The 13,439-nt window shown below is 32.3% G+C and overlaps 1 protein-coding gene across 5 annotated transcripts in view; it reads right to left on the reverse strand.

Moving 5' to 3' along the window:
• The window catches only part of PUS7L (pseudouridine synthase 7 like), a 55,119-nt gene that overhangs the window by 36,151 nt on the left and 5,529 nt on the right, over positions 1-13,439 (reverse strand). For all 5 annotated transcript variants that reach the window (XM_081311551.1, XM_081311549.1, XM_081311552.1 and 2 more), the window contains exons 3-5: positions 8,184-8,343; positions 5,874-6,066; positions 1,205-1,303 (exon numbers count right to left, since the gene is read on the reverse strand). In XM_081311551.1, the coding sequence (XP_081167677.1) occupies positions 1,205-1,303; positions 5,874-6,066; positions 8,184-8,343 (452 nt within the window). The remainder of the gene's footprint in view (positions 1-1,204; positions 1,304-5,873; positions 6,067-8,183; positions 8,344-13,439) is intronic.

Genomic DNA, 13,439 nt, shown 5'->3' on the forward strand with positions numbered 1-13,439 from the left:
CACGCTTTAGGGTATCAGTTATTTTCTAGTTGTTAAAGTCCTTCCTAAAATGTGAGGCCCAGAACTGAATACAAATTTATAGATGTGGTATAAATATACTGCTGTTAGCCATACTTCCATAGATAAGATGATGTTTAATGCACAATGCTTCTCAGAAGTTTTGCTGCTTTTCTCTTCCACTCAAAACATTAGAACACAAATGAGTGAACATTACACCATCATATGAATAATCTTGTAGTTGTTCAAATATACAATTTTTATTGTGCACTCCATTCCAATGTAAAAATATGTGAATATATAACATGTAATTATAAATATAAATATATATTAAAGTTACATATACAAATATATGTGTGCGTACACACACACAGACTTTTAACTGGTGAAATGCAGCTTCTTATTTGTGACATACATCTTTATTTTCATTTGAGACTAGTCAGATTTTGTTTTCAAATTTGTTGTTTCACTTTGTCTTTGGACTTTCTTTTATATGATTTGTGCGCTAGTCAGCTGTTTGTCGCTATGACCAAAATACCTAACAAGAACAACTTAGTCAGTTTTAGCTCACAATTTCAGAGGCTATATACGGTCAGCTAACTTCACTGCTTTGGATCCAGGGTGAAACAGAATGACATGGCGGCAGGGAGTGGCAGAGGAGTGCTGCTCTGCTCAAGGTGGTCAAGAGGCAGAGAGAAAGGGGGAAGGGGCCACAGGGAAGTTGAACCATTTCAGGGAATACTCTTAGCTATGCCCCACCTGTCTACAGTTACCACCTAATCAGTCTGTTCAAATAAGGATAGACTGATTATGGTACAGCTTCACAATCCAATCACTTCCCCTCTGAATATTTCTGCATTAACACAGGAGCTTTTGGAGGACCCCTCATATCAAAACCATAGCAATCTGATATCTGATTTCTGTATGTATAGGGTATGTTTCCTTTCAATCTTCTATTCGGTTCACTAAGAATTGAAGGAGTGTTAATTCTTTGCCAAGTCTCAAATGAGTATTATTAAGGTACACCACATGTGGTTTGCTTCTTTATAACATAATATCAAGAAAACAGTAATTGTTTAATAAATGTTCAATAAATATAATCTATGTGTATAAGTGTTCATAGGCTAAGGTTAAGAAAGCAAGGGGCTGGTTTATGTGATAAGTATAGATGACTCAATAGATAAGATTATATTTTCAAAATCCATACCATTTCATTCTTCAGCAAAGCCAATCCAATTTGGTCTGTATGAACTTTCCTTCCCTTCCCAAATCTCTGTGGTCCATAGTAATTCACAAAACCTTTATTCTACAAATACAAAATAGTCAATAAATTAAAAAATAAATAAATATAATCATTGCATCAAAAATTTACCATAATCAAATGTTTTTCATCATATTTATTTTTTTAAATCCTGTAATCAGTAATATGTACTCAGGGAGCAAATAACTAGAAAATTAAAAGCACACAAGACCAGTGGAAAAAGCTTAAAAAATGTCAGCTTCCCATTCACAATACTGAGGATTTCCTAGGACATGCAACTTTCACTGTTAAAGTCAGGAAAGTTCAAAGAAAACTGAAATGATGTTGGTTACCTAACAACAGGATCTGATCTCACCCTTGGGTACTTTCTTATTTTGAGACTCTTCTGCTGTTAGGAAATGTTAGGAACAAGAAATATTTCTTTTCAAACCCCACAAGTCTTGACTCATTTATATATTCATTTATTATTTAGTTTGACTAGTTTCTTAAAAGCTGCGCCAACAAAATGTCACGATGTCACTCCAGCAGTACTCTAGCTTAAGCCAAGGTAGCACTTAGATTCCAGGGTGGAGCACAGAAATCACCTCTTGATGGAGGTGAATTTTGATGTCATGTTTCCAAACTGCCATAGTACTCAGAAGAAATAGAAAACAGTAATTTACTGCTCCAAAGTATATGTATTCAGCCAATAATTATTGTTGAGCAACAGCTCAAAGACTATTCAGTAAAACATGCTAAGATAATTTATTATCAATATGATACAAAAGGAACTCCATCTTTATGTCATGTACAAAATCAACTGTAGTAGATTAAGGACTCTACATTAAATCTCAGTTGAATATTTTTAATTATTTCAAATTTGAATAAACTAATATCAGACAATAACTTAGAATGACCAGGAAAATTTTAACTTTCCCTCCAAATTACTTAAATATAATAAAAGGTTGATAGCAATCAGTTATTACTATCTGAAGAAAACTTTAAAGACTCCTTATTTTCAAGGCTACTCAACTCTCTTATTTGTTCATGAGAATTAAAAGAAAGCTGACTATTGGAACATTGGGAATGGAACCACCATTTGATCCAGCTATCCCACTTCTTGGTCTATACCCAAAGGACTTAAAAACAGCATACTATAGGGACACAGCCACATCAATGTTTATAGTAGCACAATTCACAATAGGTAAACTGTGGAACCAAACTAGATGTCCTTCAGTAGATGAATGGATTAAAAAACTGTGGCATATATATATACACAATGGAATATTACTCAGCAATAAAAGAGAATAAAATCATGGCATTTGCAGGTAAATGGATGGAGTTAGAGAAGATAATGCTAAATGAAGTTAGCCAATCCCCAAAAAACAAATGCCTAATGTTTTCTCTGATATGAGAAGGCTGATTCATGGGGAAGGAGAGGGAACATGGGAGGAATAGACCAACTCTAGATAGGGCAGAGGGGTAGGAGGGGAAGGGAAAGTGCATGGGGTTAGAAATGATGGTGGAAAGTGATGGTCATTATCATCCAAAGTACAGGTATGAATACACGAATTGGTATCAATATACTGTGTGTAAAACCAGAGATATGAAAAATTGTTCTCTGTATATGTAATAAGAATTGCAATGCATTCCACTGTCATATATAAATAATAAATAAATAAATAAACAAAAATTTTAAAAACATTAAATTTCACTTAGGTATATAAATTGAAAATCATTGTTAGTGCAATGCAACTCTCTTCGCCTTTGTAACTGTTTTAACAGTATTATCCTTTCTTAATATGTAAGAGAAATTGACAAGTTTATAATATTGTCTTTTTAAACCAAAGCCTTACGCTTTGGGAAATAAATCCTGGAACATAACTCAATTAAAAAGAAGAAGAAGAAGAAGAAAAAGAAAAAAAGCTGGCTAAGCCACTCTTCTGACAGAGGATATATAAAGACATCAAAAAACTTTACACCTAAAAATCAAATAGTCCAATTAATAAATGGACAAATGAATTAAACAGACAATTCTCAAAAGAAAAAATATAAATGGCCAACAAATACATGAAAAAATGTTCAACATCATTAGCAATTAGAGAAACGCAATCAAAATTTTACTGAGATTTCATCTCACACAAATCAGAATGGTAGTCCGAGAATACAAATAATAGTAAATGCTAGAGAGGATGCAGAAAAAAGGAATACTTTTGCCTACTGGTGGGACTGTGAGTAAACTACTATAGAAATCAATATGGAGGCTCCTCAAAAGACTAGGCATGAAACCACCATATGACCCAGCTATACCACTCTGTGGTATTTATCCTGAAGAATTACAGTCATCTTACTACAGGGATAACATGCATATGCATGTTTATAGCAGCATAATTCACAATAGCCAAACTATGGAACCAGCTCAGGTATCTATCCATCAATAGATGAATGGATCAAGAAAATGTGGTTTATATACTCAATATATAAATGTGGTTTATATACCCAATACGTTTTATTCAGCCATAAGGAAAAATGAAATTCTGGCATTTGCTGGAAAATGGATGTTATGCAACATATGTGAAACTCGGAAGGTTAAAGATTGTTAAGGATTGTTTTCTCTCATATGCAGAAGCTAGAGAGGAAAAAGGAAAAGAAAGGTGGGAGTGGATCTCCTAAAATCAAAGGGAGGTCAGTAAAGGAAAGGGACCAGGGGATCACAGTTGGGAAAAGAGGAAAGTGCTGTGGAGTGATAATGAACAAATTATGTTCGAGGATTATATTGTGTACATATATAAATATACAAATGTACAGCTAGATATGGTGGCACATGCCTGTAATCTCAGCAGCTCAAGAGGCTGAGGGAGCAGGATCACAAGTTCAACGCCAGCCTCGGAAAATCAGGGAGGCCCTAAGCAACTCAGTGAGACCCTGTCTCAAAATAAAAAACAAAAAGGGCTATGATGTAGCTCAGTGGTTAAATGTTCCTGGGTTTAATCTCTGGTACCAAGAAAAAAAAAAAAAAAAAAGCAAGCAAACTGGCTAAAGCTAAGATTACTTCTAATGGAAATTTTATAATATATAGTTGTATCTTCCTAAGTACCACTGGATGACTAGTAATAAATGTTATGGGAGTTCAGTGAATTCCCCCCATTTTTTAGAAGACATATCATTTTAGAAATAGTTTTTTAGGAAAAACAGAATTTTTAGATAGATCAGTCATGGAAAAAGATAAAAAGTATAGAATATATAGTCGGAGAATTCCTATACCTATGTGACAGTGCTAAATTTAAAAACTCTTTAGTTGAAATATATTTTCCCAACTCTAAGGCAGCTAAAAATCATGCTTTGTTTGTTTTCCTATTAGAGAAATAAAAAATTATGCAAAACGATCTTTGTGGTCAGAACTTGGATCAGTGTCTTTCTATGTTAGCCACAGAGTAGAATTACTTAAGAAGCTGTTTAAAAATACCAGTGCCAGGGAAAGAGAGAGAGAGCATGAGAGGAATAGATGAACTCTGGATAGGGCAGAGAGGTGGGAGGGGAAAGGAGGGGGCATGGGGTTAGAAACGATGGTGGAATATGATGGTTATTATTATCCAAAGTACATGTATGAACACACAAATTGGTGTGAATATACTTTGTATAATCCAGAGATATGAAAAAATTGTGCTCTATGTATGTAATAAGAATTGTAATGCATTCCACTGTTATATATAATAGTAATAAAATAAAATATCCACATAAGAAAAAAAATACCAATGCCAAAGCCACGCCCCAAATGTTCTTATTTAATTGACTTAAAAGTAGAAATTGATTGCTGAAATTTTTTTAAAGTTCCCCAGTATAAGAACTACTCTCAATTAGGAGTTGGCAAACCACTAAAGCCCACAGGTCACACTTGGTTCAACACTCATTTTTAAAAATGAACTTCTATAGACATGTTCATTCAGTTATGTATTATCTATGACTGCTTCTACACAAGGCCAGTTGATTAGCTGCAATAAGAACCATATGCGTATAAAGCCAAAAATATTTATTACTGGCCCTTTATAGAAAAATTTGCAGATGCCCTAGTCTAGTTGATTAAAGACTGTGTTTGTATATGCATATTTAAATGACTGGCAGATGTCACTTAAAAACTTAAGTAATTTTTTACTATAAGACATAATAAAATGTGCATGATCTATATTTATATATTGAAGAAAATTTTAAATCAAATTAAAAAGAAAAAATATTATGTACAATTTTGAAAAGTAATTAACTATTTAACAAAGATTTCTAAAAGAATTACTGAAAAATTTTTCCAAAAACTAAATAAATAAATTCCCCTGACAAAAATAATAAAGAAGATTCTAAAAAGAAAAAAGAAAGAAAGAAAGGAAGGAAGGAAGAAATAAATCTCTTTTTAAGCAAGAGATTGTTCTCCTTTCTCTAAGGGATCTCCATATACTGTATTTTTAAAATTATATTTATGTTATTTTAATAAAACTGAATTAAGAACAAGCCAAATAACCCTATCATTTTAAAAATAATGCATGCACATAAAAAGGTACAGAAGGTTCTGTTCTCACTTCAATGTAAAAAGAAGGACTATGAAGGTTTTCCTGTGATTCTCTATTTAAAAATTGAGTTTTCTTACCTTAACATTTTCTATTGCCTCAAAAATTCTCTCTCTCAAATTTGCAGAATCGTTTATTTGATTTTGTAAATTTCTGATGACAATATCAAAGTGATTTCCTTTGAGCTGTCCAAGTCTAAGGGGCTTGCCAACAGATCGAATATTAAACACATTCATTCTTTTCTTTTCAATTTCTTTTTCAATATTTTTCAACCTGCAAATGATAAATTATATAGACTTGGTTGAATCTTACATTTAAAAATTACTTTAAATATTTGTTTTAAAGAGAGAAGAGAGGGGAGAGAGAGAGAGAGAGAATTTTAATATTTATTTTTTAGTTCTCGGCAGACACAACATCTTTGTTGGTATGTGGTGATGAGGATCTAACCCAGGCCGCAAGCATGCCAGGCAAGCGCGCTACTGCTTGAGCCACATCCCCAGCCCTAAAAATTACTTTAATATAAGATTTGACATGATAGTTGCCATGTAATTCATTATACCAGAATAATACTGATACAGTATTTTTTCTGGAACATTCTAAAGTTAATGTTATTTCAACAAGTAATATGCACTAGTCACTATTATACTAACAAAAGTAGTCCTATTTAGGAACTTGAACATGTATTACTAATGCTATCACGGAGTACTTACGTAGGACTTCTGATTTCTCCTTAGTTCAAATGATAGGTGTTGATGTTTCCCCTGATCTGGATTTTGCTCCTTTCCTTGTCAGTCCTTTTTCCCAAAATTATCAAGAAAAGCCACTAGCACAGAGAATTTTCCTGAAATTCTGTTTTGAACACTTCCTTACTCAAACTTTCGATTCTTACCCAACACCTAAAGTAGACCTCAGCTTTCTTAGAATGAATTTTAAGATTCTGAAGGAGCCAATGTAAATTTTCTTTTACCTTTATATTCTGTAGTCTTTATAAAATTATGTTTTATTAGGAAATTGTTTATTTTATTATCCCTCCAAATATATCTCTAGGTTTTTTGCATCTACTAAAATCCTGTTATTACTTGGAGAGTAATTAAAACCACATACCATGAGACAAATGAAAGCAATCTCTCTTGACAGGAACTAATAACATTTGTTTTCTTTGGTAGTTAAAAACTAGCTTTTTTCTCAAAGGCCCAAAATCTAAAGTCTTTCTTTCTTACTTATACTGTATTTCTTGACCACAAAAACAAAAATCACAACTTTTTTTCTCTTATACAAGAAGCTCAGAAGAATTTAGACAAGACTACTTGTAAATAGGTGAATACTTAAATATCTGATGAATAAGGATTAAAATATTAATAATATATCAAATTCAGCTGAATTTTAACCCAATGATTCAACTTTTTTTTTTAAGAGAGAGTGAGAGAGGAGAGAGAGAGAGAGAGAGAGAGAGAGAGAGAGAGAGAGAATTTTTTTTTAATATTTATTTTTAGTTCTCGGCGGACACAACATCTTTGTTGGTATGTGGTGCTGAGGATCGAACCCGGGCCGCACGCATGCCAGGCGAGCGCGCTACCGCTTGAGCCACATCCCCAGCCCCGATTCAACTTTTTGATGTCTGTCTTAGGAAAGTATGCATGGGGTATAGATTTAAGTATAAAAATGTTAATCATAGTATTATTTATAATAAAAAAATTGAAAGAATTCCTTTTTCCAAAAATGGGTAACTGTTAAATAAATCTGTATCACGGACATGATTTTGAAATATTTGATGACATAAATTTTCATATAATTTAATTATTTTATTTTGAAAAGTAAAATATAAACGGCATATGTAATATGATTTTCATATATATAATAAATATATGTGTGATATGAATACATGGTAGAGTCTGAAAAATATCTTAAAAGAAATAAACCAAAATGTCTATGCTAGTTATTTCTTAGAATAATCAGTGATTTAATTTATTTTTATTCTTTTTTCTACTTTCTAAATGTATAATAAATTTTTTTTGCAATTACAAAAACTTTTAAAAACTTGATTAAGCTAAGGGAAGCTAATTAGAGTATTTTATACTTAACAAGGATTATCCTAAATAAGGATAATAAAGTTATAAAAGTATTAAAATAATTAGGAAAAAATTATTTATGACACTTTCATGAATATAATACATATTTGAATATAGTACAGAATATTTAGAAACAATTTGGACAATTTAAAAATTGTCACTTCTCAGTTTTATTCTAAAACTTTCAATATTTTCAATGGAAAATTAAGACAAAACTCTGTGTAGAAGACAATTATATGTTTAATGCAGAGTATTCTGTTTGGTCTATAATAAATTAATTAATATTGATAGGTTAATACACTTATAATAATACCTTATTACCTCTCTGGAGTCACTTTTCTCACAACCATTGCTTGATAGGTGATGGCTTTCTTGTCTTTAAGGCCTGCATAAGTAAAATCCGAAGGAATCACACCAAGTTTGATAGCTAAAAAACCAATTGCTTCAAACATCTCCAGATTTTCCTTTCGTAGGGTAAAAGCTAAAACACAAATTATCCCAGATTATTAAAAAAGTAGCTACCACATATCTATGACACTCTTACCAGACTACAGTTCAGGATAATGAACCAATTTAGATAAAGAACATTTTTTTTAAATTTTAATTGACACATAGTTATACATATTCGTGGGTAACAGTGTAATATTAGATAAAGAACATTTTTAATTGAAATACAAAATCAGTATCATAGATTTCATCTGTTATTGTTTAAAAGGACTTGGTCATTAATGGCCTACAAATTTAAAAAAATAATCCAAATCCCTTAACCTTTCATTCATATCTAGCACAAATTTAGCTTTCCCATCTCCATATGTACCCCTTTCATTGTGTACCCTATAATTCTGACACAGAGAACTTCTTTAATCCTTGGATAGACTACAACCTTCCACAGTTCTGTATTTTTGTACGAGTCTCTCTGTCTAAAACATGTACCTTCCATATATTATTTGTCATACTTTTATTTATTCTTCAGGATCTAATAACAGCAGCATCTCTTCCTCAAATTCTTTTCAAGTTCCAAGGTTAAATGCTCCCCCAAAATAGATTATTCTTATTTTTTTAACTATTATATTCAATGACTGTAGTTCTAGGCTAGCAATCCAATTTAAATTTTATACAATAACATTCATGGTAGGAGATTAAAGATTAGGGTTCAACATGTCATATATATTCCAGATAATCTTGGGGATATCATTAGGAAAGGTCAGCCATGTAAGAAGGAATCCCCAATTCATTTAAGATTAGTAGTTTGTTGCAAATTAGCCTAAGGAAATAAGCACTGTTTTAGTTTCTTTCCTTTTTTTTTTTTTTTTTTTTTTTGGTGCTGGGGATTAAACCCAGAGCCTTGTGCATGCAAGGCAAACACACTACCAACTGAGCAATATTCCCAGCCACAGGAAAAAAGCACTTCTGTGTCCATAATTATTTGGAATTTCATATAACCATTTTAGAGAATCAAATCAATGATATTATTACATCTACGTAGAAGTTTATATCCTTGAATTTAAGACAATGAGACTTTTAGTTCCAATTTAAAATAATCAATTTAAATTTATCTTTCTATACTGAATCTTATTGAAGTAACACAACACGGGAACTCTTACAAAAACTTAAATGTCACTAAATTTATAAGATATATAACTTTTTCTTATTTGTGAAAAATGAAGCATTACAAAGAAAATCAATAATATTAAATTTTAAAATTTAGTTTCAGACTTCCACCTTGAGCTATGTTGGAATCATGAATACCAGCCCATTGTAAATAATTAGAAAACTGAACAAAACATACAGAATAGCTGTTTTTGGAAACTGAATAACAGTCGTCACATGAGGTGAGTCCTGAAATGCTGCTGGTTTTCTACTTAGAAATACTTTCTGGACCACAATACATGGAGGTAGAATCCAGATAGAATAGTCTCGCTGAATTAAAAGGGCAAAGAGACTGGAGTTCAGGAAGGCTAAGTGAGCTGGAATTTACCAGGCAGAGTACCAGATGAGAAAGATTTCTAGAAATCAGAATAGGTAATCCCTTGAGTTCGTTGCTGGTTAACAATTTGTATATATCTAGGGTTAAAGGCTATGTATTATTAATCTAATGTTGCATAACAAGTCACACCAAACCTTAGTGGTTTACAACGTTGATATATCTCTCATGGTTACTCTGGGTCAGGAATTCAAGGGCATCTCAGTTGGGTGGATCTAGCTTAGGTCTCATGAAGTTCTAGTTAAATGTAGCTAGGGCTACCATGACTTAAAAGCTTAAGAGGAACTGGAGAATCCATTTCCAAAGAGAATCACTCACATGGTGAGCAAGTTGGTGTTGGTTGTTGGTGAGAGGGCTTAGTTCCTCTAGAATGGATGGCTTCAGTATCTTATATTATAGTAGCTGGTTTTCCCCAGAGTAAGCAATCCAGGAAAAATGGACCAAAAGTATAATACTTTCAAGATCTAGCTTCAAAAGTCATATCATACACCACAATTACTGTCCTGTCCTATTGGTCACTCAGGCCAAACTGTGGCAACATTAGGAGGATTGGCACACTGAGAACCATCATGAATGCTAAAAAATAAAATCCATGCTCTGAATCATATTTAATGTTCCAATCCTATTCAAAATATACATATTTTCTATGGCCCCAAAGACTCATCCTATTACATCAGCTCAAATTCTAGGATCTCTACATCTACATCAAATTCAGAAATAAATAAGGCACAAGTTGGGTATATTTTCTTTTGAATTTACATCCCCAAATACAACTTCTCTTAATATAAAGGATACAAAGAACTGTGAAAGAAAACATATCGGATTTTCACACACCTCAATATGTTGGGACACACATGGCATAAGCACTCTGAATTCCACATTCAAACTGTAATTACGAAGAAGTCACTGATCCTTAGTAATTCCATGCTAGCTAAGTAAATGTTAGCAGTCCCTTTATCAGAATTTAGTACTATCAATGTCTAGGAATTTGTTAATGGCTCTTACATTTACCTCTGGTTCTTAGTTCTGGGGGGAAAAAGTATTTTTCCATATATGCCTATTTGTAGCAAAATAGTTTTCCCACACTAGTGACTGCCTTTTTAAGTTTGGGAGTTCAAATGCCTCTTTATTTAGTACTTACTGTCTGACCCTTTAAAAGAACTGTATGGATCTTCTTTGGATTTACTCCCTTAGACAAAAGATAATCAAATTTATTAAGAAAAGACCTTTCCTACTTTGGGCTAAAGCTGCAGAGATATATTTCCCCTAAAAATCCTAGAACTACTGTTCAAACAGGAGTCCAAGAATTACACCTTTAGAATCCTTAGAAGGCCTCTGTCTGTCTGAACTACTCTCTAAAGCATTATTACAAATCTTTCTAAAATTTTAACAAAAGGATTGTATAATTACATCTAGATTTCCTTCTTAGAGCATGCTGTCTGGACCTTGCCTGGAAGCCATTTCTTAATTTAAACATCATGTGCGACTTAGAGTGATTGGAAATTTAAATATGTATGCATATAATTTGTTTGTATTTTTTTGACACAGAATATCCAGTTCCTTTTTATATGTGACTGGTTTTCCATTAAAATTTTACCATAAGCAGTAAAAAGCCAGTTTACATTACAACACTTGCCTGGAAATCTTTCTTTGAGCATTCCTTCAACAGATACATTTTTTTGCTTTCCATTTTAACTAAAGATTAACACAATGTTAAATTTTCTGGCACTATATACCAAGGATCCCTTTTGTCTTGATTCTAACATTTTACTGTAAACTATCATAATAATCCCTTTTCATAATAGGGACATTCAAACTTCTGCCTAAGAATAGGCACCTACCAGTTTTAGGTTTTTGTTATAGAAGCAACCATTTCTGGTACCAAAATCACTATTAACTTCTGAATACTGCATTAAAACTTAGTGACATGAAATAATAATAATCATTTCTCATCTGTTATGTACTGATTATATGTATACCCTCAAAGTTCATATGCTTAAGCCCAAACACCAGTATGGCCAGTTTGGAGATGAGGCCTCAAATGAAGTAATTAAAGTTAATGAGGTCATCATGGTGGAACCCTAGTACAATAGGTTTAGCATCTTTATAAGATACAACACAGCATTCTCATTCTCTTCCCTCAAAAGCACACAATGAAGGGCTGGGGTCATAGTTCAGTGGTAGAGCATTTGTTTAGAATGTGTGAAGCACAGGGTTCATTTCTCAGCACTGCATATAAATAAATAAAATAAAGGTCCATCAACAACTAAAAAATATTTAAAAAAAAAAAACATGAAAAGGACATGTGAGAGAGAAGGTGCTGATCTGCAAACTAAGGAGAGAACCAGACTCTAACATTACTGCACCTTGATCTTTATCCTGGACTTCTTCTAGACAAGAGCTCTATAATGGTCACAGAGTAAAACCTACTGTAAATTTCCCTTTAAACTTAAAATGAAACTTCAAATGAATCAAAAAAGAAGACAACACAATTCAGATACTCAACAATGCAATAGCACAATTTGGGGCCTCTAAAAAAAAGTATTAGACATGTGAAGAAGCATAAACACATGACCCATAACCCAAATAAAGATCAGTCCATGAAAGAGATGAAATTAGCAAACATTTTTAAGGCTCTATCAAAAATAGACTCAAAGATTAAAGGAAAGCACAAACATAGTGAGGAAATTTAAGACCTACAAGTCAAATGAATCCTCTAGTGATGGAAAATAAATATCTAAAATGAAATTTTTATTGGATGCTTAAAGTCTTTTTTACTAGTATTTCAAAAATGTGTCATTGAAAAATGGCAGAGCAATTTCTCAAAATATTAAACACAGAATTACCATATAACCTAATAATTCTACTGCTATGTATATACCCCAAAGAACTGAAAAGACAACTTGAATATAACCATATTCATAGCAGCATAATTCACAATAATCCAAAAATAGAAGTGACCCTATACATTGGCAAATGAATGAACGAACAGAATGTGTTATATACATACAATGGAATATTATTCAGCCTTAGAAAAGAAAGAAATTCTAACACACACCTCAATATGGATGAACCTTGAACACATTATGCTAAGTAACACAAACCTTCATTTAATAAGTATGGAGCGTCACCCTGGAAAGATGACAAAATTCTGGAGACAAATAGTGGTGATATTTGTGCAACAATATGAGTGCCCTTACCATTGAACTATACACTTAAAAATAATTAAAATGGTTTTACCACAATTAAAAAAATTTTAAGGATTTTTTTTAAAAAGCATCCAGGTTTTATAGAGATCTGGTTATTAAATATTTTTACCTTTTGATTCTCACAAAGCATTGCCTAAGCAAAAATATGGAGTAGGCAAAATTTATTTTTGTCTCTTTCTTTGTTCTTGGGCTTGTAGGTATCTCAGTACCTTCATAATCATCCTCAGGCAAGCCATTAATTCTTCTTTTAATATATCCCTCCAACCATTCATAGCTTTACAAAATTTATTTAAATTAATATAAAAAGTTTCCACATTTGACTCATTAACTCAAATTAGTACTATTAGAATTTCAAGTCGTATTAAAAATAAGAATTCCTAGAGC

This window comes from Spermophilus citellus (genome assembly GCF_964194105.1).
Source record: "Spermophilus citellus genome assembly, chromosome: 10".
NCBI classification, from domain to species: domain Eukaryota; kingdom Metazoa; phylum Chordata; class Mammalia; order Rodentia; family Sciuridae; genus Spermophilus; species Spermophilus citellus.